General features: G+C 43.8%; 1 protein-coding gene across 1 annotated transcript in view; it reads right to left on the bottom strand.

Annotated features, from left to right (window-relative positions):
* LOC147894924 (DNA polymerase V family) overlaps window positions 1-26030 on the bottom strand; it is an 86666-nt gene that overhangs the window by 17099 nt on the left and 43537 nt on the right. Inside the window, 3 exon segments of the mRNA XM_087383582.1 lie at window positions 4422-4497; window positions 11973-12493; window positions 20761-20988. Of these exon segments, the coding sequence (XP_087239708.1) occupies window positions 4422-4497; window positions 11973-12493; window positions 20761-20988 (825 nt within the window).

The following is a 26030-nucleotide window of genomic DNA, read 5'->3' as shown; positions in this document are numbered from 1 at the left end:
ATGCCACAGTTGCAACCATGATACTCTCTCCGTATGCATAGGCCCGATATACCACAGCCAAGACACCCTCTCCATTTGCGCACACATATCTACGAGGAAGCCTGGACAGACCCATAATTGGACACCATGACAGATTTCTTTATCTACAAGAGAAGGTAAGAGAGTTAAAGATGCAACTGGCAGATGCAGTAGCTAGAATTCAGGTTCTTGAACGACTTGGCAAGTAGGCAGAAATTGATGAGATCGTCAAATCTTGCAAGGCTGCCCCAGCTAGTCTCTAAAGTCAAAGATCTAGTTCACAGTGAAGTACAAATCGCTAAGAAGGAAGTGACCTTGGAATTTGATACAAAGGTAAATAAAGCTGATATTCAAGAAGAGATTGAAGAACATGCAGCTAGACATGATAATGCCTTCAAAATTAGAGTAGGGGGACTCGCTAAAGGATGGTATAAAGAGGAGGACTCTTTTAGTGACACTCTAGCACATGTCAAAGCAGCCATGCCTAACATTGATAGGACGGTTAACAAGGATGAGGATGTCGATGATGATGATGAAGCCAAAGCAACTCAGATCTCACAAACTAAAGGTCATGCTATCATTACGCTTAACTCACGAGACCTACGCGTCAAGCTTCTCCGACAATCTTACAAGTTGAAAGGGACTGAGGTATGGATAGATGAGGAACTACATGAGCTCAATTGAAAAATAAGGCAACGGAATTAGAGCAGGTCAAGGCTGCTAGGAAGGATTGAAAATGGATGGTATATCATGAAGGCATAGCAATCATTAGGGAGTTTAAATCTAAGCCAAAAGACTCTCAATCTTAAACTGATGTATGGCTGTTTTTTTTTTCCAAGCTATAATGTAGGTACCCTAAATAATTGAAGTTGCTTCTTGCACTCTCTCGAAGCTGCCATGTGCCCTCCCTAAGCAGATGTACTAGAGGTTTTTTATTGTTCCATAGAACTATTGGTCGCCCATGGATGTTAATAGACTTTCTTTCTTTCTTTCTCTCTCCCGCAATGCCACCGGCGGTTCATGAAGCCTTTTCCTTGCATTGTACTTGCTTTGAGAGAGTGAAAGAGAAGTCCAATGTTTGCAAGTAGTATTGCCCTAACGTCCAAACTAGTAGTGTGACCCGCCTTCTTATCCATTTGTGTAAGTTAGGTGCACAATCCGGACCATACACGGGGATTCCCGAGTACATTTTTCAAGAATATTGTCGAGAGTACCTACCCTGACTTTCTTTCTTTCTTTCTCTCTCCCGCAATGCCACCGGCGGTTCATGAAGCCTTTTCCTTGCATTGTACTTACTTTGAGAGAGTGAAAGAGAAGTCCAATGTTTGTAAGTGGCATTGCAAGTATTGCCCTAAGGTCCAATCTAGTAGTGTGACCCGCCTTCTTATCCATTTGTGTAAGTTGGGTGCACAATCCGGACCATACACCGGGATTCCCGAGCACATTTTTCATAAATATTGTCGAGAGTACCTACCCTTGAGGTAAAGGAAGAAGATCTCTATGACACGAGAGAAGATGGTGTATCCGGATATTTCCTTATCCAGAATGAGACCTCTCAATCCGTCTCCATTGCCTCCGTCAGGCTGGCTGTGTCCTCTGGCACGGCATCAAAGAGAACAAAGACAAGTGATGTACCAAGAAGGAGGCAAGCCACTCTTGCCCAAACCAGGAGGACTCAGGGTCAAATGGAGGCTATGACTTAGAGGGGGACAACTCAAAACCACAATTAAAGATTCACGGTTCAAGTAATCTAGACTTATACCTGAAATATGATGTCTCAAGTATGTTATTTGGTTGCAGACCTAACCAGATGGAGGACAGGTTGAAACAAACCTTGAGAGCTTGGTGCTTGGAGGACTTCAGGCTATTTACCCATCATGAGGGGGACAGTTCGAGGCTATTGCTACCTGGAATGCTGGAGTTCGAAGGCAGGTTTGTGACTAAAGGAGGTGGTGCCATTAGGTGTTGCCAAGGATGGACCTATGTAACAAAACTAGTGTGCGATAGCGAAACCGGACCTGATGGAGCAAGAAAACCGGTTAAAAAGACAAGAAAATACTATGAGACACCCAAGTGTTCCGAAGGGCTATGACGCAGGAGCTACTAGAGCATCTTCATCGACCGGTGTTGGATCTTGGCCAATGTGGGTCGGTGAGGATGGGTGTTGGAATAGGGTTGGTCACCTCCCTACCTGTGAGCCCCAATATGAGGAGTGCATCAGTGGGGTGGACCATAGAATGATAGGATGGGACATGGGACTGCTACATGGAGCACATGGGCTGCCGTGTGGACAACAGGGGGGGAGAGAGAGAGAGAGAGAGAGAGACCTCGCAGAGGAGAGCCACCATGAAGGGCAGATCTGGCAGAGGCTGTCCACAGATGGAAAGGGCAGATCTGGGTAGGGTTTCCGACAAGATGATGGACTGGACAGGCAGGATGACATCAGCCAGGGTACGGAATAGTATGGACTCGTTGGAGGTTTTCGAGGGCCTGGAACAGGGCTGAACAGAGATGGAACAGGCACAGCAAGTTTTGAGACCCTATGGGCAGGTTTGGGGGAGGTATACAAGGCCTGCCTAGGCCAGTAGCTGGAAGCCACATGGCTAGGCAGGACAGCAAAAGCCTAGAAAAGAAGGCCCAAGAGGGCATTTATAGCCCTCACCCTCAAGTCAACTGATAGGGACAGGCTGAGTCAGCTGTTTGGGTCAGCTATTTTGGGTAGGGCTTTGCCCTATAAAAGGGGGCCATAGGGGGCTCCATAATCATCACTTGGAGCAGCCCTCTGACAAGCAGATAAGAGCAGTAGTTAGGGCATCCTTGGGCCTTATCCAGGAGGTGAAGGAGACCCAGAAAAAGGCTGCAGACTAAGCTTGAGGCGCTGCCCGCCTAGGCTGGCTTTCTGGACAGCAAGGTGGAAGGGATCTTTGGACAGAGAGTCTACATAAGCTCAGAAACACTTCCCCGTGTAATTCCTGGACTCATCTATCAGTCTTCTGCTGTGGAATACCCTCTGGTGGGATTTCCATTTCTAACACTTCTCTCTCTCTTTGTTCTTACCCTTTGCTGTTTTTCCCCCATCTCCTGAAATTATGGAGGGGGAAAAGGCACAGCCGACCACACCTCCCATTTCTGAGATGGCCTGCAAAGTGAGGCTGTGGAGAACCTGCTGTTATCAAGCAAAAGATGCTGAGGCTGTTGTCAATAGGCTAGCAAGCAAGCAAATGGCCTCATAAAACTTGGTAAAAAGAAGGCTGTATGCCTGGCAAAAATAGCTGAAATGAGAACCAAGAATGTAGTCACGATTTTGGAGCAGACTGTGGCGGGTGCTGGAGCAAGAAATGCAGAGGGTCGGAGGACAAGGTCCTAGAGCAGGACATGGTGCAGCTGGAGCAGGATTTTGAGCTTGAGCTTGAGCAGGTTCTTGACTGGCACAGTCCTAGAGCGGGGCTGGAACAGAGAATGCCATCATGTTGGAGCAGAGAATACCGCAGCCTGGTGTGCGGTTTGAAGCCATGGGCCTGGACAGTCAATAGCACGATTTGGTGTCTGTCAAAATGGAGCTGTCAATATCATGATTTGAAGCAGTCTATTGTGCAGGGGAGGCAGGCGGAATGGGAACAAGCACAGGTGGGCTGGGAGCAGGCAAGGGATGAGCTGAGGTCAAAGACCCAAAGGGGAGCCTATGAGCTCCTCCCACCTAGTGTGAGTGTGAGTGTGAGTGTGTGTGTGTGTGTGTAAAAGAGAGAGAGAGAGGGAGAGAGAAAGAAAGAGAGATCCATGAACATGCTAAGATCATCAGGTAAAACCCAAAGACCAACCATGCAGTTCATAGGTCATGATAGTACTAAATTTTTAGCTAGTTGCCAAATAAGGATTATCTTTACTAAGCACCAAAAGGTGGCAGCAATCATTAAATTTATATGAAAGGCATTAGTTGGACATATGTTCAAAATAGGCTAGCATGACATAGAGGTGGCTAGGAGTGATAATGTTACTTCCCCATCAATAAAAATCATATTTCTAACTTTGCAACTTACAGCGGTATATTACTGCCATCCAGTGCCATGTTTTGGAAAATGCTTAAATCCTTGTAAGCAAATCCCTCTTACCCATTGGTCGATTTCAACTTCATGATAAATACTTTTACGAAAAGTCCCTATGCCATCCTAACTCACATGCCTAAACACATTAACAATATAATAATCGTCAGAAACAGCTTCATTTTTAGATATCACCTACCATTCCTAAATACTCCACTGTTTGTTGCTTTCGAGGGTCAAGGAAGCACATGATAATCTACTCCATGGCATTCTCATATTCTAGGTGTGGCTCACAAATTGAAAGAAAATGGTGCTCTTTTCAAAACAAACATACTCGAAAATTCTAGAGGAAAATAAACTTACAGCACTAGAAAGTTGTGATATTGAAGATTGGAGCACATCAATGGTACCTCTATCACTTTCTGAAAGAGTCTTCACCCTGTTAACACCAGAAAGTATATTAAAATTTTGCAAAACTGAAAAATAAATAAATCTACTAAGCCAATCTTTCTCAACTAATCCAATATTTCATCTCTTTTGACAGGACATTATTCATATCCTTAAAAGAGGATAACAAGTATACTGCATCCACTTGAAACAATGATAAGCTGCAGCTCTTCAACAACAGCATTGCTTGATTTCAAACCGCAAAAGATGGAGAATGAAATAGAGACAAGCCCAAAACTGAAATTGGTGAATCTCTTGAAATTCAAACGCATAGGGTAATGGAACAAATGGTAGTCCTGCCAGATATACATGCACTTTTTGTCCATTATCTCGAATGACTTCTAGAATTCAAATCTAACATAAGCTGATAAACAAGGCTGCCTGCCAATTTACCACTCAGCCATCCACCTCCTCTGTATAATGTCATCTCTTCCCTCTAGAGTCCTTCCATGAACCTAGTGCTTGCCACGAGGAGCCTAATTGAGTGACATGTGTCCATAATGGCCCTTAGTGCCCATCTGCCCCTTTAGGCCTTAGCATTGCACTCCATTCTATTGCCTAGGCCTAGGATTTTTCCTAGAGCCCAACCCTCTTCCATTAAGGCAATCACTTTTGAGCCCTCTTGGTTTCCCGCCTTGCCATAACCAAGTCAAATGCTCCAAGGATTATGGCAAACGTAGCATTTCCTTCCCCTTGAGCCTCCTGTAGAGGTTGCTTACCCTTTCCCATGTTGAACTCTATTCAAATCCATCTTTCCATTTAACCAGACCTTCTTGATATACTGTATGTCTCGTTCTTTTATCTTGTCTATCTAAAATTCTTTCTGATTCATATGGATGTAGGTTCCATAAGTTCAAGTAGGACTTCATTTCCAATGATATTGTCATCATCTCCTAACTTACTTTTTAGCCTACTTACACAAAAAACTAGAGGTACTCTACATCCCTCTGATAAGGCTAATTTGTATGAAAATTCTCCAATTCTCTTAAGTATTATAAATGGTTCACAATACCTAGGAGGCAACTTTGGGCATTTACCTATCTTTAGGGATTCTAAAGATCCAAGCACCCTAAGATAAACTTTCTCATTTTCTTCAAACTCCAACTTCCTAAAGTAGGGATTTGCATAACTTCTTGCTCTATTTTGAGCCTTTCTAATGCTATATTTTAGTTAATTTAAGCATTTGATTCATCCCCAAGAAAGAATTTGGCTACTTGAACCTTCTCTTTTTCAAGTCCCTTGCAAAACTAGGGGCTTGAGGTTGAAATCCATACATCATCATGAATGGACTAAAACCTATAGGTTGGATGCTTCACACTATTATATGCGAATTCTAATATGGGCAAATAATGTTCCCAATGAGTTTGCCTTTTACTTTATATATGCTCAATGCATATCCTCAATAACCTGATTGATCATTTCATTTTGACCATCACTTTGTTGGATCATCTACAATGCTCATATTCAAAGTAGTCCCTAAACTCATAAACATAGCCCTCTAAAAATGGCTGCTAAATTTCCTATCCCAGTCCGTAACAATACTACCTGATAGCCCATACAATTTATAGGCATGCTCCACAAATAGCCTGGCTAATTCGAGAGTTTTTAACTCTTCATTGGTTGGAATGAACTGAGCCATGTTGATCAACTGATCCACAATTACCCACAGAGAGTCGTGCCTGTAGGCCATCTCCTGGTGGTTCTAGTGATGCCCTATAGGCCATGGTATATGCCTTGTAGGCATAAATATAGGCACTTGTAGTATTAGTGCCCTTAAGGCCACATAGGACACTTAGTCCTATGTGACACCTAGGACACTTAGTCCTAGGTCTAGGTACAAGTACCTTGTACTCTCTTTTTCTATCTATCCTAGTTAACGTGACGGCGTTTCTCATCGACCCTTGTACCTTGTATGTGCTCTCTTTTGTCTACGCGACCCTTCAGTGGTATCATAGCCCAGATCTGCTTCATGCGCCTCTTGTCCGTACAACTGTACGGACGTCCGTACAGATACGTACGGATCCCGTACGTTTCCTTCAGCTGCTATCCAAGGCTTCCAGTGTTTTTTCGTCGCCACAAAGCGCCTCATTGCTGTTCCCAGACTGAGGCAACTGCTTGTAGGCTTCAGTTGCAGCATTTTCGAGGTCCTCCACAGTACCCGTGATAATCTGTCATCACCTTTGTACTGATGTTCCAGACGCCTAGCTCCCGCGACATTAACCGGGAAGATTATTGTCAGTAGAGATGTAATCTGTGCTGAACATTCAGCTTCTCCTCTTGTGGACTGCAAAGCTAAGCCAGATGTTGACATGTTTGATGCCTTTGAATCTTGGTTACCTCTGCCACCCTCAGAAGAGGACTTTGACCAGCAACATGAGCCTTCCACCAAGCAATAATCAGCCACTACCTCATGCTGATTTGCAGGTTTATCTTCCGGCACAAAATGATCCCACTATTCATGATGCAGACATCGAAGAAAGAGCTGTCAATAGACAGCAAAGGCAAGTTCCCAAATGGCTTCTTGATACATTGAGGGACAGCAAACAAGATCAGCCTTTTGCTGCCCGGACAAGATCAGGGAATAGACAGATGCATGGTCACTTTCTTGAGTTCGCACTCCTTGCTAGAGCTTGCAATGAAGAGCCTTTGTGCCATAGATGCTTTTGACAGCAAAGAGTGGATGGATGCAATGAGAGCTGAGTTACATTCCATTGCTAAAAATGACACATGGGAATTAGTAGATCTCCCTCTCGGTAAGCATGCTATTGGTACCCGGTGGGTCTACAAATTAAAAAGGAAATATGATGGCAGCATAGATCGATACAAAGCCCGTCTTGTTGCCAAAGGGTATGCCCAACAACAAGGCATTGACTTTGAGGAGACATTTGCTCCCACATCCAGGATTACCACCATTAGATGTGTCATTGCCATTGCAGCCCATCATCATTGGCAAGTGCACCAACTTGACATCAAGACTACTTTTCTTCATGGGGATCTGCAGGAAGAAGTCTATGTCACACAACCTCCTGGCTTTGAGGTTGTTAATTCTGAAAACAAGGTATGCCGGCTTAGAAAAGCCCTTTATGGTTTGAAGCAGGCACCGAGGGCATGGTATGCCAAAATTCATGCACACTTACTATCCCTTGGTTTCCAGAATAGCCCCACAGAACCCACTCTTTATGTCCGTGGGAAGTGCTGATTTTATATGTGGATGATATGCTCATCACGGGCCCAGATACTCAGCATATTGCAGCCTTCAAGGTTGATTTACAGCAGGTTTTTGAAATGTCAGACATGGGGCAGCTCCACTATTATTTGGGCATTCAGTTTGCTCATGTTGAGGGGGGTATCATGATGTCACAGTCCAAGCATATTGGACAGCTCCTTGATCGTTTTTAATTCGAGGATTGCAAGCCAATCTCTACTCTAGTGGACCCTGGCTTCAAATTCTCAGCTCATGATGGGAGCCCACCATGTGATATCACTCTTTATCAACAGGCTGTTGGATGCCTTATTTATTTATGTCATACCAGACCTGACTTACAGTATGCAATATCTCAGCTCAGCAGATTCATGCACATGCCCAGTTCACAACATTGGCAGGCAGTGAAGAGAGTCTTCAGATATCTCAGAGGCACTCAGGATTTAGCCCTCTTCTATGGTGATCAGGGTTCACTTACCATGCATGCTTACATGGATAGTGATTGGGCAGGTTGTTCCGACACCGGAGTGTCACACACCGGCAATTGTTTTTTGCTTGGCAATCCATGTATCTCTTGGCTCAGCAAGAAGCAACCAACAGTTGCCACATCTAGCTGTGAGGCTGAGTACAGGGCAGCTTTCACTGCTATAGTAGAGTGTGTTTGGCTTCGACAGTTACTTCCAGATCTTGGTATTCGCCAAACATCCTCCACTATTGTCTACACTGACAGCCAGAGTGCGTTGGCCATTACGCGTAACCCAGTGTTTCATGCGCGTACCAAGCATAGTGAAGTTCACTATCATTATGTTCAGGAGCGGTTGTCGGCAGGAGACATAGAGTTGTCCTATCTTCCCACAGAGGACAACATAGCAGATATGTTTACAAAGGCACTTCCTCGTCCCAAGTTCAAAGTCTTCCGACAGGCTTTACACTTAGTTCCCTTTGTTACATGATCTGACATCCCTTGTACAGTCATAGGTGGCTATATCCTTTTGGATGAACATGTGCCACCATGATCAGAAAGTACCACGTATTTTGAGACGTTTCCAGAATACTTCAGCCCATCCCATGGAGGAGGGTTTGTAGGCCATCTCCTGGTGGTTCTAGTGATGCCCTATAGGCCATGGTATGTGCCTTGTAGGCATAAATATAGGCACTTGTAGTGTTAGTGCCCTTTAGGCCACATAGGACACTTAGTCCTATGTGACACCTAGGACACTTAGTCCTAGGTCTAGATACAAGTACCTTGTACTCTCTTTTTCTATCTATCCTAGTTGACGTGACGGCGTTTCTCATCAACCCTTGTACCTTGTACGTGCTCTCTTTTGTCTACGCAACCCCTCAGTGCCCCTCCTATGTCCTTGGTAATCCAACAATAAAATTCATGGAGATACTTTTCTATTTGCCAGATGAGATCTCCAAGGGATGTGAAGACCTCCTACCTTAAGGTGTTCAACCTTATTGACCTGGCATTTTTGGCACTTCCATACATCATCTTGGGCGTCCATATCTACTCCAGGCCAAAGGAATTGTCATTTCAAAAGCGCATGCATTCTCAGTTTCCTAGATGTCCAACACTTGGACTATCATGACACTCAAAACGAATTTGGAGCCTATGTCATTGTTATCCAAGACACACTCCCTACCCTTGTAGAGCAAGAAGCCATCTTCAATACTATATTTTTCCCACTTAAATCCTTTATCACCAACCTGTGGTGTGTCACCGTCTCCATGCAACTCCTCAATGAAAGCTTCTCGTTTTGTTGGATCCCTCCTCATAATTGCTTTCCATATCTCAAAAAAGCGAGGATCAAACTCACATTTTTCTTTTTAAGGACTATAGGAAATTATTTTGGAATTAATGAAACTCAATTCATTAACCATTGGCATTTAGCTTAGGGAATCTGCTACCACATTATAACTTCCCTTCCGATATGTCAATTGGATATCAAACTCTTGCATTATTTCAGCCCATCTAGCTTTTCTTCATTTAAACTTCACTGATTGCAACTCCGTTTAATACTTTCTTGATAAAACATGATCTCAAACTTGACACTATACAAATAGTGCCTCCATATCTTTAAATCATAAACTATAGCATACTTTAGTCTCCCCTTCGTGCAGCTTGACTTCTTATTCCATGGGTTGACGAAACTCTTGCTTCGGCCTTATGCTGCCAAGTTTCGTTATGATAGGCAAGCTCTGGCTCGTTCCACTCATTGTTGTTTAGCTTCTTTAGCGCAATATCCCTCTTACATCTTTAACGCCCCGACAAGAGTTACTACTATAGCTACTTTTAACTTCTTTTTAGGTTCGTTTTATATGAAGGTGCTTTCCTTCCTATTAAGCTAATCCGTCATTAGAACAACAATCTTAGCATAGTCTATTAGCACTTAGCCCTGGTATGGCCTTGTAGGCTAGTTTGACTTTGGGTCATACATTGGTCACACTTGTACTTTCCCGTTATCCATTTGCAAGTACTCTCGTTTCGTGAGCTTGTTGTTTGCGCTGCCCTCCCCCGTGCACTTTGTTGCCCATTGCTATAGTTCCAGCATAGGCTTGGAAGCTATGATCCAACACAAGTGCTTGTTGCATCCATCATCAACAACAAGCTGCCATACGTCTTGTTGCAATTCCATTCATTGTACGTAAGAGCTCTGTTCATTTTTGCGCTTGTCATTCGTGCGTTGTAAGAAAATTTTACATATAGAGTTGGTGAAGCATCACGCACAGCTGTCGTACGTTCCCACAAAGGATAACTTAGCAGATCTCTTCACGAAGGCTCTACCACAACCCAAGTTTGAGGCTTTTCGGCATGCCTAACACTTGGCACCATTTATCATGTGATGCTGATATCTCCCTATACTATCACAGGGTGCTATATCCATCTTGGACGAATACGTGCAACCATAATATAGTTTCCAGGTATACTTGAGATGTATCCACGATACTTCAGCCATACCATGGAGAGGGGTATCTTAGCACTTAGCCCTGGTATGGCCTTGTAGGCTAGTTAGGACATTTTGTCCTAGTCTTGGTCAACTAGTTGGCTTTGGGGCCTATAGTGGCCACACTTAGACTTTCTCATTATCCATTTACAAGTACTCTTGTTTCCTCAGCTTGTTGTTTGCTCCCTTGCATTCCATCTCCATTCCATTTTCCCCCACATCCCAACATAGTCTTGGACAAATCTCCTACAAAATCTAGATAAACCTAAGAATATCTGTAATTGTTCTAGGTTTATAGGATGTGGCCATTCCAATATGGCCCTTATCTTTCCAGGATCCATGCGAATCCCTTCTTGGGATCTAATATGTCCCAAGTAGTTTACTTCTTTTATAAAGAATTCACACTTAGATTCTTTAATAAAAGAGAGCTATCCCTAAGCAATTGGAACACTTTCTCAAATGGTCCATATGTTTTTTCTTATTTTACCATAGATAGAGATATCACCTATAACTCCTTCCGTCGTCGTTTCTTCCACATAAGCTCAAGATGAAGAAGGAGCTTCTAAAATGCTATTGGAGTGAAGTCTTTATTTCTATTAATCTACTACTTGAAAGAGTCCATGGCTTCCAAGCCCATATCCGATTAACTTCTCCCATCCATAACACTACATCCGAGGCTCTGATACCAATCTAACATAAGATGATAAAGAGGGCTGTCCCAATTCACCCTATAGCATTGCACTCCATTCTATTGCCTAGGCCTAGGATTTTCCTAGACCCCAACCCTCTAAGCTCCCATTAACGCAAGCCATGTTGAGCCCTCTAGTTTCCCACCTCGCCATAAACAAGCCACACGCTTCCAGGATATGGCTGATGTAACATCAAAGAACCTGTTGAAAAGATCAAGTAGCCTAAGGTACCCATCTCTCAAATATGAAATTTTGGAATGAATTAAAAATGATTAGATCAAGTGGCCTACAATATTTATGAAAGTATAATTCCACAACGCGTAGCTCAAGCCACTTGATCTGAATGTTGTCTACAAACCAAGAAAACCAATGGAAGTGCATGTACAATAAGGAGCTTCATATAGAAAAACTTGGACCTGGTTTTACCTGTTAAATGCCTAGCAAAACTACATATATAGTCTGAAATACCCAATGTCTTCAAATTTCAAGAATTTCACCAACCTCAACTTATCTATGCTTGTCAATTTCCTTCCTTTCATCTTTTTTTATTTCAAACTGCATTCTAATCATCATAATTCCCAATGAAGAGATCACAAGACTATTAGGAAAAAAAGCACTGTCTTTGGACCTCAAGTTTGCTGATAGTCGTTTTAAAGTTTGAGTTTTTGATACAGTATCGAATTTCCCATCACTAGCTTCTTGAAGAGAGTGGATGACGGCCGTCAATCGGTTCTCATCTTCTTTTGCCCACTCACAAAGGACATCTAGGCATTTTTGTGCAGACTTGTAAAGAAGGTTGTCTTTTGCTGCAAGAATGACCAAAAGGCAACGAACAAATGTGCTAGACAAGACTATATTAACTGAGGAAGCAGATAGCTTAGGAAGTATTAAATAAAGCAGCTCCATTGCCAAATGCTTTCTCTGATGTGAAGATGTCAAAAGAGCCTCATCAACCACAATGCTCCAAAAGAAAGCCAAACGTTCGTCAAAGCCGCCTCCTACTTCAATCGCCTCAACTTTTTGTCGCTTCTTTTTCTTCTTGGCCGATGTTCGTACTGCCTCAGCATTTGCCTCAGCAGTGCCTGCAAATAGAAGCTCCACCAAAGAACCCCAAACTGCATGCAAACGTGGATGACTATCTGAAGACTCCTGCAAAACCAACATATTATCAATCAGCCAAGAGCAAACTAACAGCTTAGATTTCAAATGTTGAAAAGCTCACATTTTTTATGCTAGATTATTTGAAATTACAGAATAAATATCAGCAGCAAATGTCACCATCTTAAACATCTTAACTACTGACCAAATATCAGCCAATAACCGAAGCAAATAAAGTTTTCTTGATGAGGGACCAACGCCTAGCCCTTAGTCTAAATCCCCCATTGACTGCACACAACCTCCATGCCTTAGAAAGAGTGTCTATGCCATATTCATTGCAGATTCCAACCTATGACAACTTTTTGGGAGTCCAACTGCCCTATTCTCCTATTCATAGCTACATTTTTCATCGCTTGGGGAGAATCACATCGACTCAATATTCGCGACAATTTTGCCCCAAGAGTGACAAATAACTTGTTTGGATGATAAGAATTAGATTCGAGGTAGCCTGATTTTATTTAAGTGTGATAATGAAGAAAACAGGGGACGGTCACTAGACTGTCATGCCATCTCACAATTACACAAGTAGGATGCGCACACGCACACATTGAATTGCTGCAAATGGAATGCCAATACTAGCTATAATGGATGCATCAAACTGAAAATGCAGCAACTAACGGCAATCACACAGTGAACTCCATACATAAAACCCCCTAGCTGAGAGGTGTGAGGGAGAAGAAGCTTCCTAGTGGCTTCTCACTGAAGAAGCCAAGGCTCCAGCCCCATCCTATGTGGCACATTTGACACATAGTTCCCAATAACCTTATACAAAGGGTTTATATCTCGAGCTTCAGCATGGTAGTTCATATAGGATGCCTACCAGGAGGAGTACTTGATGCAACACATGGCCAACCTTTCACAACCCATGTCGTGGAAAGGAAAAAGGCAAATTTATGAAAAGTTTGTCTACTCCTATTATTAATCTCATGCAAGGAGAGGTGGTGGCAATGTAAATGCCAACCATAATGCTCATCGTTCATGTAGTGGAACCAAAAACTAAATTAAAAGCAAGTGTCCGTGTGGAAAAATGGGACATTATGAGAATGAATGCAAGAGCAAGTACATGCAGTCCAAGTCTTACTCTCAAACACCACTATAGATTTATTTCAAGCACCTAACAGGTAAGGGGGATTGGATTCAGTTGAGCAACCACTCCTTCAGTGGTGTGGTAGAAGTTGCTATTGCTTACAAGCTGAATATCAAGGGGAATGGCACAAACAGTGTTGTCTTCGTATGAAAAATGTGTGGAGTATTGAAGAATGTCAAATATATGCTAGGTCTTAAAAAGAATAGCTTTTTGTTTCAGCGACGATGGGAATAATGCACTCTTCGCAAATCATAAAAATTACATCTAACAGTGGCCCACATAGTAGACTGCTGCTTCCAGGAGGGAAGAGGGGCATGGCTTCAGACCTCTCTCCCCACTGATTCATTTGCAGGACGGGTTTGCATCGGCCTCTATTATGGAGATGAGACGACATAGAGAGATCCTTCTACGCCAGATCACAGAGCAGGAGAGGGCAGTGCTGGAGGAGACACAGGTGGATCGAACCCAGGGACACGTCACAGATTTCTACACATTTGAGTCTGCTCCTGGGCATGTCAGGGTAGAGGAGGAGGAGATCGACAACATGGACAATATGGATCTATGAGACGAGACAACGATGAGGGGGGATGCAGCCAGAGATGCAGGAGCCACACATGATGCAGCGAACGGACCAGAGCACGCATGATGGAGATCCAGCCCATCACAGATCTACTCAGTGGACACCGCCCGACCAGAGGCATCACTATTGATATGGCCCATCGGATACAGAGATCACGGAGACCACGCCCCCTGCCACAGTGTCAAACACAGATACGATATATTTTTGCAGCTCAGGAGAGCCACCATGGCACCCCTTCTGAAACCCACTTTGCGATTGAGTCTAGCTATTAGTCCCTAGTTTCTGGACTTTGAGCTTGCTTTTTGTACTTTTGAGTTTAGTCTATTTTAGTATAGCACCCCTAGCGAGCTCTTTGCCTCAGCCCATAGCGGCTTGTATGAGCATGTGTCACTCTGATTTTGTACATTGTCTCATAGGCCCACGAGGCCTTCTGAAGACATTAATACATCTTTCTTTCTTTCTTTCTTCCTCTCCTCCGCTAAGCCTCGCCAGGCCCTCTGTTAGCCCTCCGCTCAGCCTCGCCAAGAATAGATATAAAGGTAGATACCAAGTACAAAAACTGTCACAATATGTACCAACATTTTCAGTAAACAATCACCAAGGTAAGGTCCGAAAAGATGCCTCTGTTTGTTGCACCCTCTAAGGTAAACTACTCTTCTGCCACATGCCCCCATAGGCTATCGCACCCGCTGAAGGTAGAGCACTCCTGCAAAAGTGCTGCTCTAATGTTCTCTACAAACAAAGCTCCCTCCAATGCACCACCTTACGCTCTCCTACAGTGTGTAGGTCTGCATCTAGGTGTGCTATAGATGTCTGGTTTTCTGCCCTGCAAGAACTGATGGTGCATATCCCTTCAGTCCCTAAATGTGAAGGCTGCCATGCCCTTCAAAGGGGGTTTTGCCTTTCCCTAAAAGGGAAAAGGGAAATGAACCTTCAAAAAGAAGTGCCCCATTGCAAAAATTTATCATAGTGCCCTTCAAAAAATGATTAAAAATAGCTTAACCAGAAGGATGACTTCTAAATTACACTTCAAAATGAAATTCTAGGCTGCCCTTTAAATCTGAGGTCTGAATCCCTTGATCCCCTCTGTTCTTCACCCTAATGTGTGACTACATGATGGGACTCCTGGAATGAATGCCTGCCCCAAAGAGGGCCTATTTGTAGGCTTTGCAGCCCCTGGACCTCACCGACCAGTCAACAGACTGGCCAACAGTCTGTAATACAACCGCCCTGCAGTCAGGTCTGCTGACCTGCTGCTGCCAATAGAAGGCCCTCTATAAATAGCTTTTTGCTGGTCCCTGCTCCAGCCCTGCTGCAGCCTCCAGCCCCTCTATACCTGCTTGTACCCTAGCAGTACCAGTTGGTGACCAGTAGCTACTGCTGTGCTGCCGTACTGCATCTGCTGCTGCTACCAATCAGGTACCTGCTCTCTGCCGCAGCCTTTCTGCTGGTTTTCTTTAAATGTGCACTCCTCCATCTCTTGTGCCCTCAAACAGAGCCAAATGCCAGCCTATTATGCGGGTGTGGATGGCCTATGTTGATGCCCCAATCAATATCAAAAGGATACCTTTCTGCTGTCCAAGTGGCAGCCATCTTGCTGCCTGGCAGCCTCAGTCTCACCCCTATTGATGCATCTACCCACAACATTATGCAGGTGTCAACTCCTTAGCTCTCCTCATTTGGGGGCTTAGGTGGGGCATTGACCTTATACTTCCAAGACTTATGCAAGTCGTGGTACACCAGAATAGATGTCTTCTTTCATAACCATTTGACCTGAAGAAGACCACATCACATCCAAATCTCTTTGTTATAGAAAAATGACAGCTTCATTCCTATAATTCTCTACATGGATAATCTCATCATTATAGGCAATTATCAGACTCTCATAGATCAACTCTAAGGCAGCATTATGCAAAGAGTTTGAGATGATAGCTTTTGGACAGCTGAATTTATTTTGGACATAGAAGTATGGCAGCACATTAATGGCTTTTTTTTTTGGGGGGGGGGGGGGGGGGGGGGGGGGGTAGACAAAGTAGTATAAAGGCTAGCTGAAAATTTTTCACATGCAGGACAGCAGACCAATTTCCACCCCCATGGAGACAAATAGAAGTATGGCAGCACATTAATGGCTTTTTTTTGGGGGGTTTAGACAAAGTAGTATAAAGGCTAGCTGGAAATTTTTCACATGCAGGACAGCAGACCAATTTCCACCCCCATGGAGACAAGATTGATAGTGGATGTTGATGTGAATGAGACAAGCATGTGGCTAGTGGGTATCTTGTTTTATCTTATGACCACTAACCACTAGGCTTGACATCTCAAATGCAGCGAGTTTCGTCAATCAATACATGGCACATCACAAAGCCAGCCATTCCCACGTACACAATTATACAAAGAACTTGATATAGAGCCTCTTTGAGCACCCCCAAGGTGAAGCACAGACTGAATCATGACAAAGGCTAGCACTCAATGTGAAGGCTAATAAAGAAGAACTAGCTACAGAGTCTCTTTTAGCACGTCAAATGTGAAACACAAACAGAATTATGATGAAAGTTAGCACTTAAGGTGAAGGCTAATGAAAAAAAGTAGTACATTAACTCTTCATCCAAGCTCTATTGATTATCAAGAAAAGATGACTTCATATTAGTCTCTGTTAAGGAGTCCTGAGCAAAAAAGGCTCAGAAAGATGGCTGATAGAACAACACACCACTAATCACTGACAAAATTATCAGCGTCAGCAGATGACAGCATAACAGAAGTTTTAAGTCTATAAGTCAATCTAGATATTCTTCAAGCTCTTAGCCCAATCGCATAATCTGACTATTATCAGACCAAGCAGCATATGACATTAGCTGCATGCCAGGAGAAATAATGGTGCATAGCAGTCTCCTTGGCATAGGGACAATGAATTTGACATTTTCTTGGGGGCATCATGATTATCAAGGTTCTGAGTCCTGACCTACTACCACCACAAAAATTAAAGGACTCTACACAAAAATAGGAAGGGTATGCTCATCCCACACATAAAAACGTGTAGTTTGTAGCGTTTCAAACTTGCAGAACTCAGATTCGCTCTTCCCTTTGCCAAATTTCTATTCCCACTGTTGTTCATCTCCCATGTTTTATTGGTGCTTGAGACTCCACACAGTTTGTCTGCAACTATGTCCCATCCCAGACAAGTCAAATATTTTCTGTAAAGTACACGGAAGCTGAGACTCCTACATACATAGTTGTCCCATCTCCTCAAAACTCCATGAAGAGAGAACTCCTTGAAGCCTGAAATGCAGGATGCTACAGTTTGTTAACACCCTTGTAATTAATAGACGAGATCTCTACACATACGCATGCAGATGTTTACAGTGGTACTGTGCCTCAAAGATGAAATCAATGCCTGGTTGAATCGAGTTGAACAGTGTTCCCGTAATAATATGATGATATGGCTTTTGCTGGACACTGAAGCGTATCCATAGAGTTTCAGAACAGCTCATTTTGCAAAGCCATATTCCAACAAAACTTGCCTCAGGCATTACTACGCAAAAAAAGCCTACCACAGAATATATTGTTGGAAAGGTCACCTCCCCATCTGTAAGCCCCCATATGAGGAGAGCATGGGGGAGGGAGACCTAGGGCAGAACCCAACAGAAAAAGAGAGAAAGGGGCTGCCACATAGACAGCATCATGGCTGTCATGTGGGCAGCACATCTAGGACTGTTAAGGGCAGGACATAGGGCCAGGAAAGTACGGAGCAGAAGCAAGACAGTCTGGGACAGATTGCGGAGGATCTAGGACATGGAGGCGCACTGTTTGCAGAGGCGCAGACATGGCAGGGAGTGCAGGCTCAGATCTGCAGCAAGGAATGTGACTGTCAGTGGGCAGGTGGCAGGCCTTTTATAGGCTGCATATTTGCCTTGAATGGAGGGCCAAAAGCCCTGGAAGTTTGGGCCATAAAAGGCCTGACTTGTGAGCCCTTTAAGGGCGGTTTTTACAGACTGAGTCGGTTTTTACAGACTGAGTCGGTTTTTTGGTACAGGCCTTGGGGCCTATATAAAGAGGCCATTTAGCCTCATTTCAGTATCATCTGGAGCAGCAATTCCACCAGCAGAAGGAGTAGCAGCAGGGCTATCTTTGGGCCTACAGTCAGGAGGAGAAAGTAGTACCTTGTGCTGCAGACTTACAGGAAGCTGCCCACCTAGACTGGTTTCCAGACAGCAAGGTGGAGCAGATCATTCTAGACGGAAAGTCTACTCATGCTCGAGGTGGAGCACGCGGACTCTAGTCTAGAGATAGCCAGCAAATAGGAGAAGGACTTTGTGGTAAGATCAGAGGACCACACCATTGGTGGGACTCTGGATCTGTCTCTTTTGTATTGTGTCCATAGTTGTGGATGGAAATATATATTTTGGTGGTTTCTCTATCTGATTGGTTCATTGTCTATTGATGAGTCTGCACACCTATTGAATGCACATAAGTAAAGAAGTTTGTGATTCCACACCCACACCGCAAACTGTGTGAGCTCCTGGGCATTACTATAAGTCTTCCGCTGCGTGTACCCTCTGTTGGGTATTTTCTAACATATATATACCTTTATAAGACTAGAATAAGTCCAATCATACAAATTTAGATTTTTTGTTGTTCTAAAGACCAAAAATCTACACAGAAAATAAAAGGGAAAATGAAACAGAAGAAAAAAGAGGTAAACAAAAACTTTTATGAAAAACAAAAGGAAGACATACTTAGCAAGCAAAGCAACACTTATGTCGTCCTCAGTGCCCAAGCATAAGCAGCTATACTAGGTTTCTAAAGACCCGAGGAGTCTCTTGGGCAAACCCAATGCTTACTAAAATACGTCAAATAAACAAAAGAGAAAGAAAACAAGAAAACAAGAAGAAAGGAAGAAGGTGACTAAGCAAAAATAAACAAGCAAGTTAAGAAACAAAAAACAATATCTTCCAAAAAACTAGAATTAACTCTCTTTCTCTCTCTCTCTCTCTCTCATTTAAAACATAAAAAACTAAAAGGACCCTTTACACTTATGTATCGCTTCCTACAAAGAGGCAAAATTGCATTCCTAGCTTAGAAAGCACAAGCATACTCAATCAAACTCTCTTTTGAAACTAAAAGAAAAACGGGCTATTCAGCTCCCCGGCTTTTGTTTTCAGCTTATGTTCAATCATTCTAAACATGCCTAAGGCCGATACACCATAGAAAAAAGACTTCATTTCTAAGATTGTGAGTACTTTTTTTATTATTTTCCTTGGATTATACCTCTTGTGTAATAGTAAAGTGATCAATTTACTACATTGAGTGATAAAAGACTCCTTAGTTGTACAAGGGCGGGAAAATCTATGGAATTGGGAAGAAATGACTCCATAATTTGCCAAATCAGAAATGTTTGAGTCAATGTGAGGCATTTTTATAATGTGTAAACCACTATATTCAAGTTGTTCACATTTATCGTAAATATCAACCTCTAATCCTATGGTAGATTAAGAAAGTCTAAGATCTAAGAAAACACAAGAATCCCCCCTTGAAGTGCAGTTCAGTTCACAAGAGTCACGAGGATAGATTCCTTCTCCAAAAGCACAAGCGTCTTTGTACAAAAATTCTTGAAAGTTAGCAACATCTGGTACAAATAAATCATCTATAAAGCCTACCACAAAATCATCCATAGTAAGAAAACACGCTCAAGGAAATGCTGGACTAGAATCAAGCACATATGTGTACTTAGGGCAAATTACAAAAGGAGTTAAAGTACAAGGAAAGAGACATTTACCTCTTAGGGCTAAAAGTACATGCAGAGTCTCTGGTGTCTCACAAATGAAATGACAATCTTGAAATATCTGCAGAACCCCACAATACTACTCTAATCCCTGAACTGAACTGACTACCCAACATCTAAGTTACGTTGCTTTAGAGCACTTAAATTAAGTATCTCGTGATGCAAAGTGCTCTGCCATTACAGTCATTCTCTGAATGTAAGATATGCAGGTCACAAGTGTGTGGCGGCTCATCATTAAGTTCCATCTTCATGGGCCATGGCACATACACATAGATCTGCGACACATGAAAGCTTTTACACTTTCAAACTTTTCAAACAGTAGGCCGAGACTATGTACTTCAAAAGGCTCAATAAGTGAATATGTAAATGTCACAGTCCCTTTACAATGCAGGTGTGACTCAAAGGCTAGTATGAAAGCCAAGCCGCACATGTACTCCAAAATCTAAGTCTCTGAAATCTTCACAATTATTCACATTTTGTAAGGTCAATGGTTAGGTGTCCTAAACACCACAATGTTAGCTCTTTGTAATATTATTCAGGAGAGCAGATCTTCCAACTTTTTCTGCCATCACACCTTTCTGATTTGATAAAATCTGCAAATTACCTTTTTTGGGGGGCGGGGAACAGACAGCTTCACTATATTCATCAGCTGTAATTCCAAAACAAGAAGAAAGAACAAAGAGGTCTCACAGCCTCTCAACACAGAATAACCCATACAACAAAGTACTCCTAGAAATGGGGTACAACTACCAACAACGAGACAAACCAAACAAACTACTGCTGAAAAATTAGTTATGTGAAGGTTTGCATACCTTTAAAATTGGAACTAAGGAACTTAAGTGAGAAGGTATAAACAGATCATGTGCATTGCCTGAGTCAGGCAACAAAGGGCAAGACTTTCTCAGGGATTTCGGGAGGTGCTCATTTAGTCGTAATGCCAATAGCAATGCATCTGGAGTCCCATTTTGGATATCTTTACATAGCATTTCCTGAAGCAGTTGACTGGTGATTATGCTATTTTGTATTGAGCTCGAAGGAAGCTGCATGACACCACAGAAACAGACTGGCATGAAGAACACTTCACAAATTCATCATAAGGGGAGGACCATAATAAGAACGCATAATCATAATAAAAACACTTGACAAATTCATCATAAGGGGAGGACCATTATAAGAACGCACTCCGAAATTAATTCCTATGTATCCAAATTAATTATCATGTATAATGACCAGACGCATCCAGGAACATGCCACGGCCCACAACCCATAAAGCAAAAGAAAAACGGACAGATTGGTTTTTAACCTCACAGCAGTCACAACATTATATTTCAAAGTACCCTCCATATCTTCGACTTCCAATTTATGACACATCTTACCAAGTTCGCACATTTCCAATAGGCTAGGCACTTGACAAAAATTGTGTACACTATCCAGGACCCATGGTAAATTCTAGGTACTACATTCGTATTCAACATCATATAAGCATGCATAAGATGACTAGATGGAAAACTGGCTAAAAACCAAACCACAATGTTTGGGAAGATCTTTGTTGACGCCTCGGTACACTCATCCGCGACTAACTTAAGGTGCTTGGTGCTAACTTGGCCCTGTGCAGTCCCCTCGATGAAGATGCTTGCTCTTGCAATCTTAAATACAGTGTGCTCGAGTGATAGAACAGATGACAACATTAACACTCAGAGTTCGGGGTTAGCTGTCTACAGGAGACCCGTATGATGAGGGGAGAATCCCGAGCTCACACAATTAGGGAAATAATACTGGGTGCAAAACACCATAAAGGAAAAAGGCTATAAATAATGAAATCAACTTATATGGATCTTCTATTTACAACCAAGCCGCCTCGGCTTGCAATGAACACTCAGTAAGCTTCCTAACCTAGCAAGCTCAGGTGAGCCGGAGAGAACTCGGCACACTCCAACTACAAACGGTGTTCGGTCCAAAATCTTCCACCGCTACCGAGCAGTCCGCACTCGGTAACCACACTAGTTAGTTATTGGCATGGCCTTGGGAAGATCCTGCCTTGGCAAAATTGGCTCGGCATCCAAAACCTACTCCGATGTCTGGACCCCCACGTCACACGTGTCTGCCAAAATTGCCGCTTGTACTGTGGCGTATACAAAATCACAGCAAGTATGGGTGACAATACTCTTGTACTTGACTCAGCCCACTGGATCAAGCAGGAGTAGTGCTTGGGCCGTTATTTCCTCCGCTTCCTTAGTGCCTAAGGTACCTTCACCTTGCGATGGGCTTTGATCCCAAGGTACCTATCTGAGTGTTGGCTTGTGAGAGCTCACACACACCAGCTTGGCCTGCTGAATCGTCGTGGTCTAGTGGTTGTCTTCGGGGCAGCTTGCAGGGATGTTCATCAAAAGCTCGGAGGAGTAGGATAAGGGACTGAAGTTGGGCATGTTGCTTCAACTTCGCCTGCAATCGAGTGTTTTGCTCCCTTAACTCCTCGGCGGCAGACGCTTGTCGTAGCCGAGTATTCTCTTTTTCTAACATCTCCACTTGAGCCTAGGCTGCCTGGTAAAGCTTTGGGTCGACCCTTGTCTGTTGCATCTTTGCCAACATGTTTTGCAACTAGATGTTGGCCCCTGCAACACCCACATGCTCATTCTAGGACTAGGCAACAACCATCCTTACTCTGTCCACTTCATATTTAAGATTACCAAAGTCCGTTTGCAGCTCAATGTGGGTTTGGCTAAGTTGGGAGTAGTTCTAGAGCAGCTCGTCGTGTACTGATCTCGTACTGTTCAACTGCTCCTATAGGCTCTTGTTCGCCGTCAGATCTACCTCAGCTAGTCTCAAGCTCGCCATCTGCTCTTCGAAAAATTAACCAACTTCTCTCGGTACTATGTCTGAAGAAATAGATTATGATCGAGAACCTGGGGAGGGAGCCAATGGTTGGCTAAGTAGTTTAGAGCCTAAGCCGCATGCACCATATTTTCCCTCAGGATCTACTACTCGAACTCGATGGCACTCCGATCCTGGTGATTATTCTATGGCAGGAAGGGATCAAGGAAGAATGGCTCTAGAATTGGCACATCTCATAAAGGAGAGGGAGGCAACGGTAGTGCAAGGGTTGTGGCTAGAGTCTCCGCACTACCACTCTTTTGCTCGGGCCGCTGCTCAACCGGTGTCTACGGAGATTGCTCTATGTTGCCTTTGTATGTTCCCTCAACAGCTTCGTCTGTCTATCCTTTTCTCCCTAGGCGCTTCACTTAGTCTACCTAAATAAAACCAAGGTTATGATCTTCAATACATCTCAAGCCGTCATGCGCCAGGAGCAGTTCGCATTTGATGTGTCACCTATTGAGGTAGTTTATCATACACTTATCTTGGGGTCGTCTTTTCCAAACCCATCTTCACTATGAGACCCACGATGCAGGCACGCTTGAGCAAAGGATATGCTTCATTGGCTAGACTAGAGAGGCAATGCTTCCGCTCTCACTTTCAGGATCCACGGACCAAAGGGTTGCTTTTTGACTCCTTGGTCCATCCAGCGGGGATGTATGGCAGTCCATGCTGAGGGCTAGACTTATCGGATACAGAGTGGGCCAGGGTGGAGCGGCTACAGGTTCTCATATTATCACAGATGATCCGTGGTAAGCCATCCATTCCTCACCAGATCATTCGGGCGAAGTTCGGGTTACCCCCATTACAGCTCGATGCTGTATTTCAAGTCATCACGTATCTATACCAAGTCAGGGAGTATGGGGATTTCACCTATGGGCGTAGCAAGTTACCTTGGCTAGCATTGTCCTCTTCTATGGCACTTGCAGCAAGAGGAGACCAAAGGTGCTGGTATGCACGCACAAAGAGATGGTTCGAGGGACTGGGCTCCACATGGACAAACTACCTCCATTCCAGTACAGCATGGATGCTCCATTTTCTCCCCTCTTATCACACAAGGTCAACCAGGTTATCAGCCAGGATCTTTTACAACTACACACATTCACGACCTAGCTGGGCCCGAGTGATCTTCTAGTGAAGCTGGGCTTCTATAGAGATCACTTCTTACATATCAGAGCGGAGGCTTACCCCACTTACTAAGGATCTCTCTTGGGCAGTTCCGGGTCTCTTCACATAGACTTGGTATTGAGAGCGGCAGAGCAGAGCGACTATCCAGGGAGAGGCGCATATGCACTCTATGTGACATGCAGGAGGTTCAGACAGAGGAGCACTTCACCTTCAAGTGTCATGTTTACTATGAGATCTGCGGGCGTTTCTACTGCCTCTTCAGAGACAGCTATGGGGTTTTGGCCCGATTCATCTCCTACCCAAACCAGCGATGTTTAGCAGGATTTGTTCATGAGGCACTCAGACACCACGAGAAGATACTTCAAGCATGGAGACAAGAGTAGACTTTTTCCTAGGCTAATTCCTCTCAAAGTTCTATCACGGAGTTTTTTCAGCCAGATCACATGGACACCCACGGGATGAGACCTCGACATGACCGTGACCCAGAGCCTGTGACACGACAGCTTAGACTGAGGGTTGACACACAGATCACACTTGGGGACATCCCCTCCATGTTTAGAGTCAGGTCTCGCCCGACGGGGGTCACATTAGCCTTGGTTAGACGCAAAGCTATGACCGGGAGACATGCCAGGGCTGCACCTTTGAGTGGCCAACAACACTCTATCGCCGATTTCATGCCCTCATTGCCACATCCACCCTAATGTCTTGATGGTGATGATGATGATGACGATGATGATGATGATGATGAGATAGTCGACTATCGACGTGACATGACTATGTTGTACTTTAGGATTTAGTACTGACATTCTGCATATTTTGCATTTGCATTGGTGTGGATGCTCGTTTAGTAGCTCCACCACCACAGCTCATTTGTACCAGGTTTTTCATAGTCTCATAGACCCATCGGTCTTCCGAAGACTTTAATAAGCTTTCTTTCTTTCTTTCTTTCTTTCGTGAGCCAACTGCTCCTCAGAGGTGCCCTATCCACTATTCCCCTTTGGAGTTTGATCCTGCACATGCTCCTCGGCCATCTTGGCCGGTGTTGTCTTCTTGCTCCTAACCTTGCTCTTCCGATTAGTGTTCATCGTCTTTGGCTCTTGATAAGCCTACTCCACTTGGTGCTAGAAGAGCATTGGGCCATTGTACCTGGCCAGTTGTAAGACAATGATGTAACATACAGAGATGAGGGCCGAGCTTGCAGTGCGTCTGTCCCAGTGCGTCTGTCCCCTGCTCGCTGCCTTCAATTGGGACTCGAACGCCTTTTCAAAAGTGGTGAGCTAGTCCACTGCAAGGTCATCCTCCAATGCTACCATCAACCGTGCTTCATATTGTTGTGGAACACAACCCACACTCTTCTTAAGGTTGATGAACTCGGATAAGAACCTGCATAGTGCCCTTAGGCCTTCAACAAATGCCTTCCTGATAAGGTAACCTTGTGAAGTCGAGTAGCTATCCTCCTCAAAGTAAGCGTCCCATCTTTCAGCAGAGGCTAGCTGTCTAAGCTTTGGGAGTGCTTCGAAGCGAAATACCTCCTCCAGTAGTTCTAAGCTCAGACGGACATGTACATCATCTATCACGATGTTATGGTCTTCTTCGTCATATGAATCCAGAATCTTTTCCGCCAAGGCTTCGCCCCATACTTGCTTCCATGGAAGTCATGCGAACTTTATAAGCTTATTGCTCCTCAAGATTCCTCTGATGATCTCGTTCTCAAAGTCCTTGATTGAGTGTGGAGGCGACACACAAGAAGGTGCTCTTCACTTCTTCAGACGGTGTCTTCACTCACTGCGGCTACAAAGACTGCGTAGAAGCTGATTCGAGATGAGGATGACGAAGAAGAATGGAAAACACAGCAGACTTTTGGGCACGATGAAAACAAAAGAGCTGTTGTAATTGATGGAGATACAAGAGCATTGGAAGGTTGCAAAGCGAATGGAGAAGGCGACGGAATTCCACAACCAAATGTATCCAAACGGGATCTATAATTGGACGTCCCGTTAGATGACTGACTGCATGAAAAAGTAGAGAGCCCCTGCCTTTCTTCTGCGCTGTATCACCTGCTATGACCAGCCTCAAATGCTTA

This window comes from Dipteris shenzhenensis, chromosome 13, assembly GCF_047967505.1.
Source record: "Dipteris shenzhenensis isolate YYH24624 ecotype China chromosome 13, Dip_SZ_1.0, whole genome shotgun sequence".
Classification (NCBI taxonomy): Eukaryota; Viridiplantae; Streptophyta; class Polypodiopsida; order Gleicheniales; family Dipteridaceae; genus Dipteris; species Dipteris shenzhenensis.
This window is presented reverse-complemented; position numbering and strand designations above follow the sequence as displayed.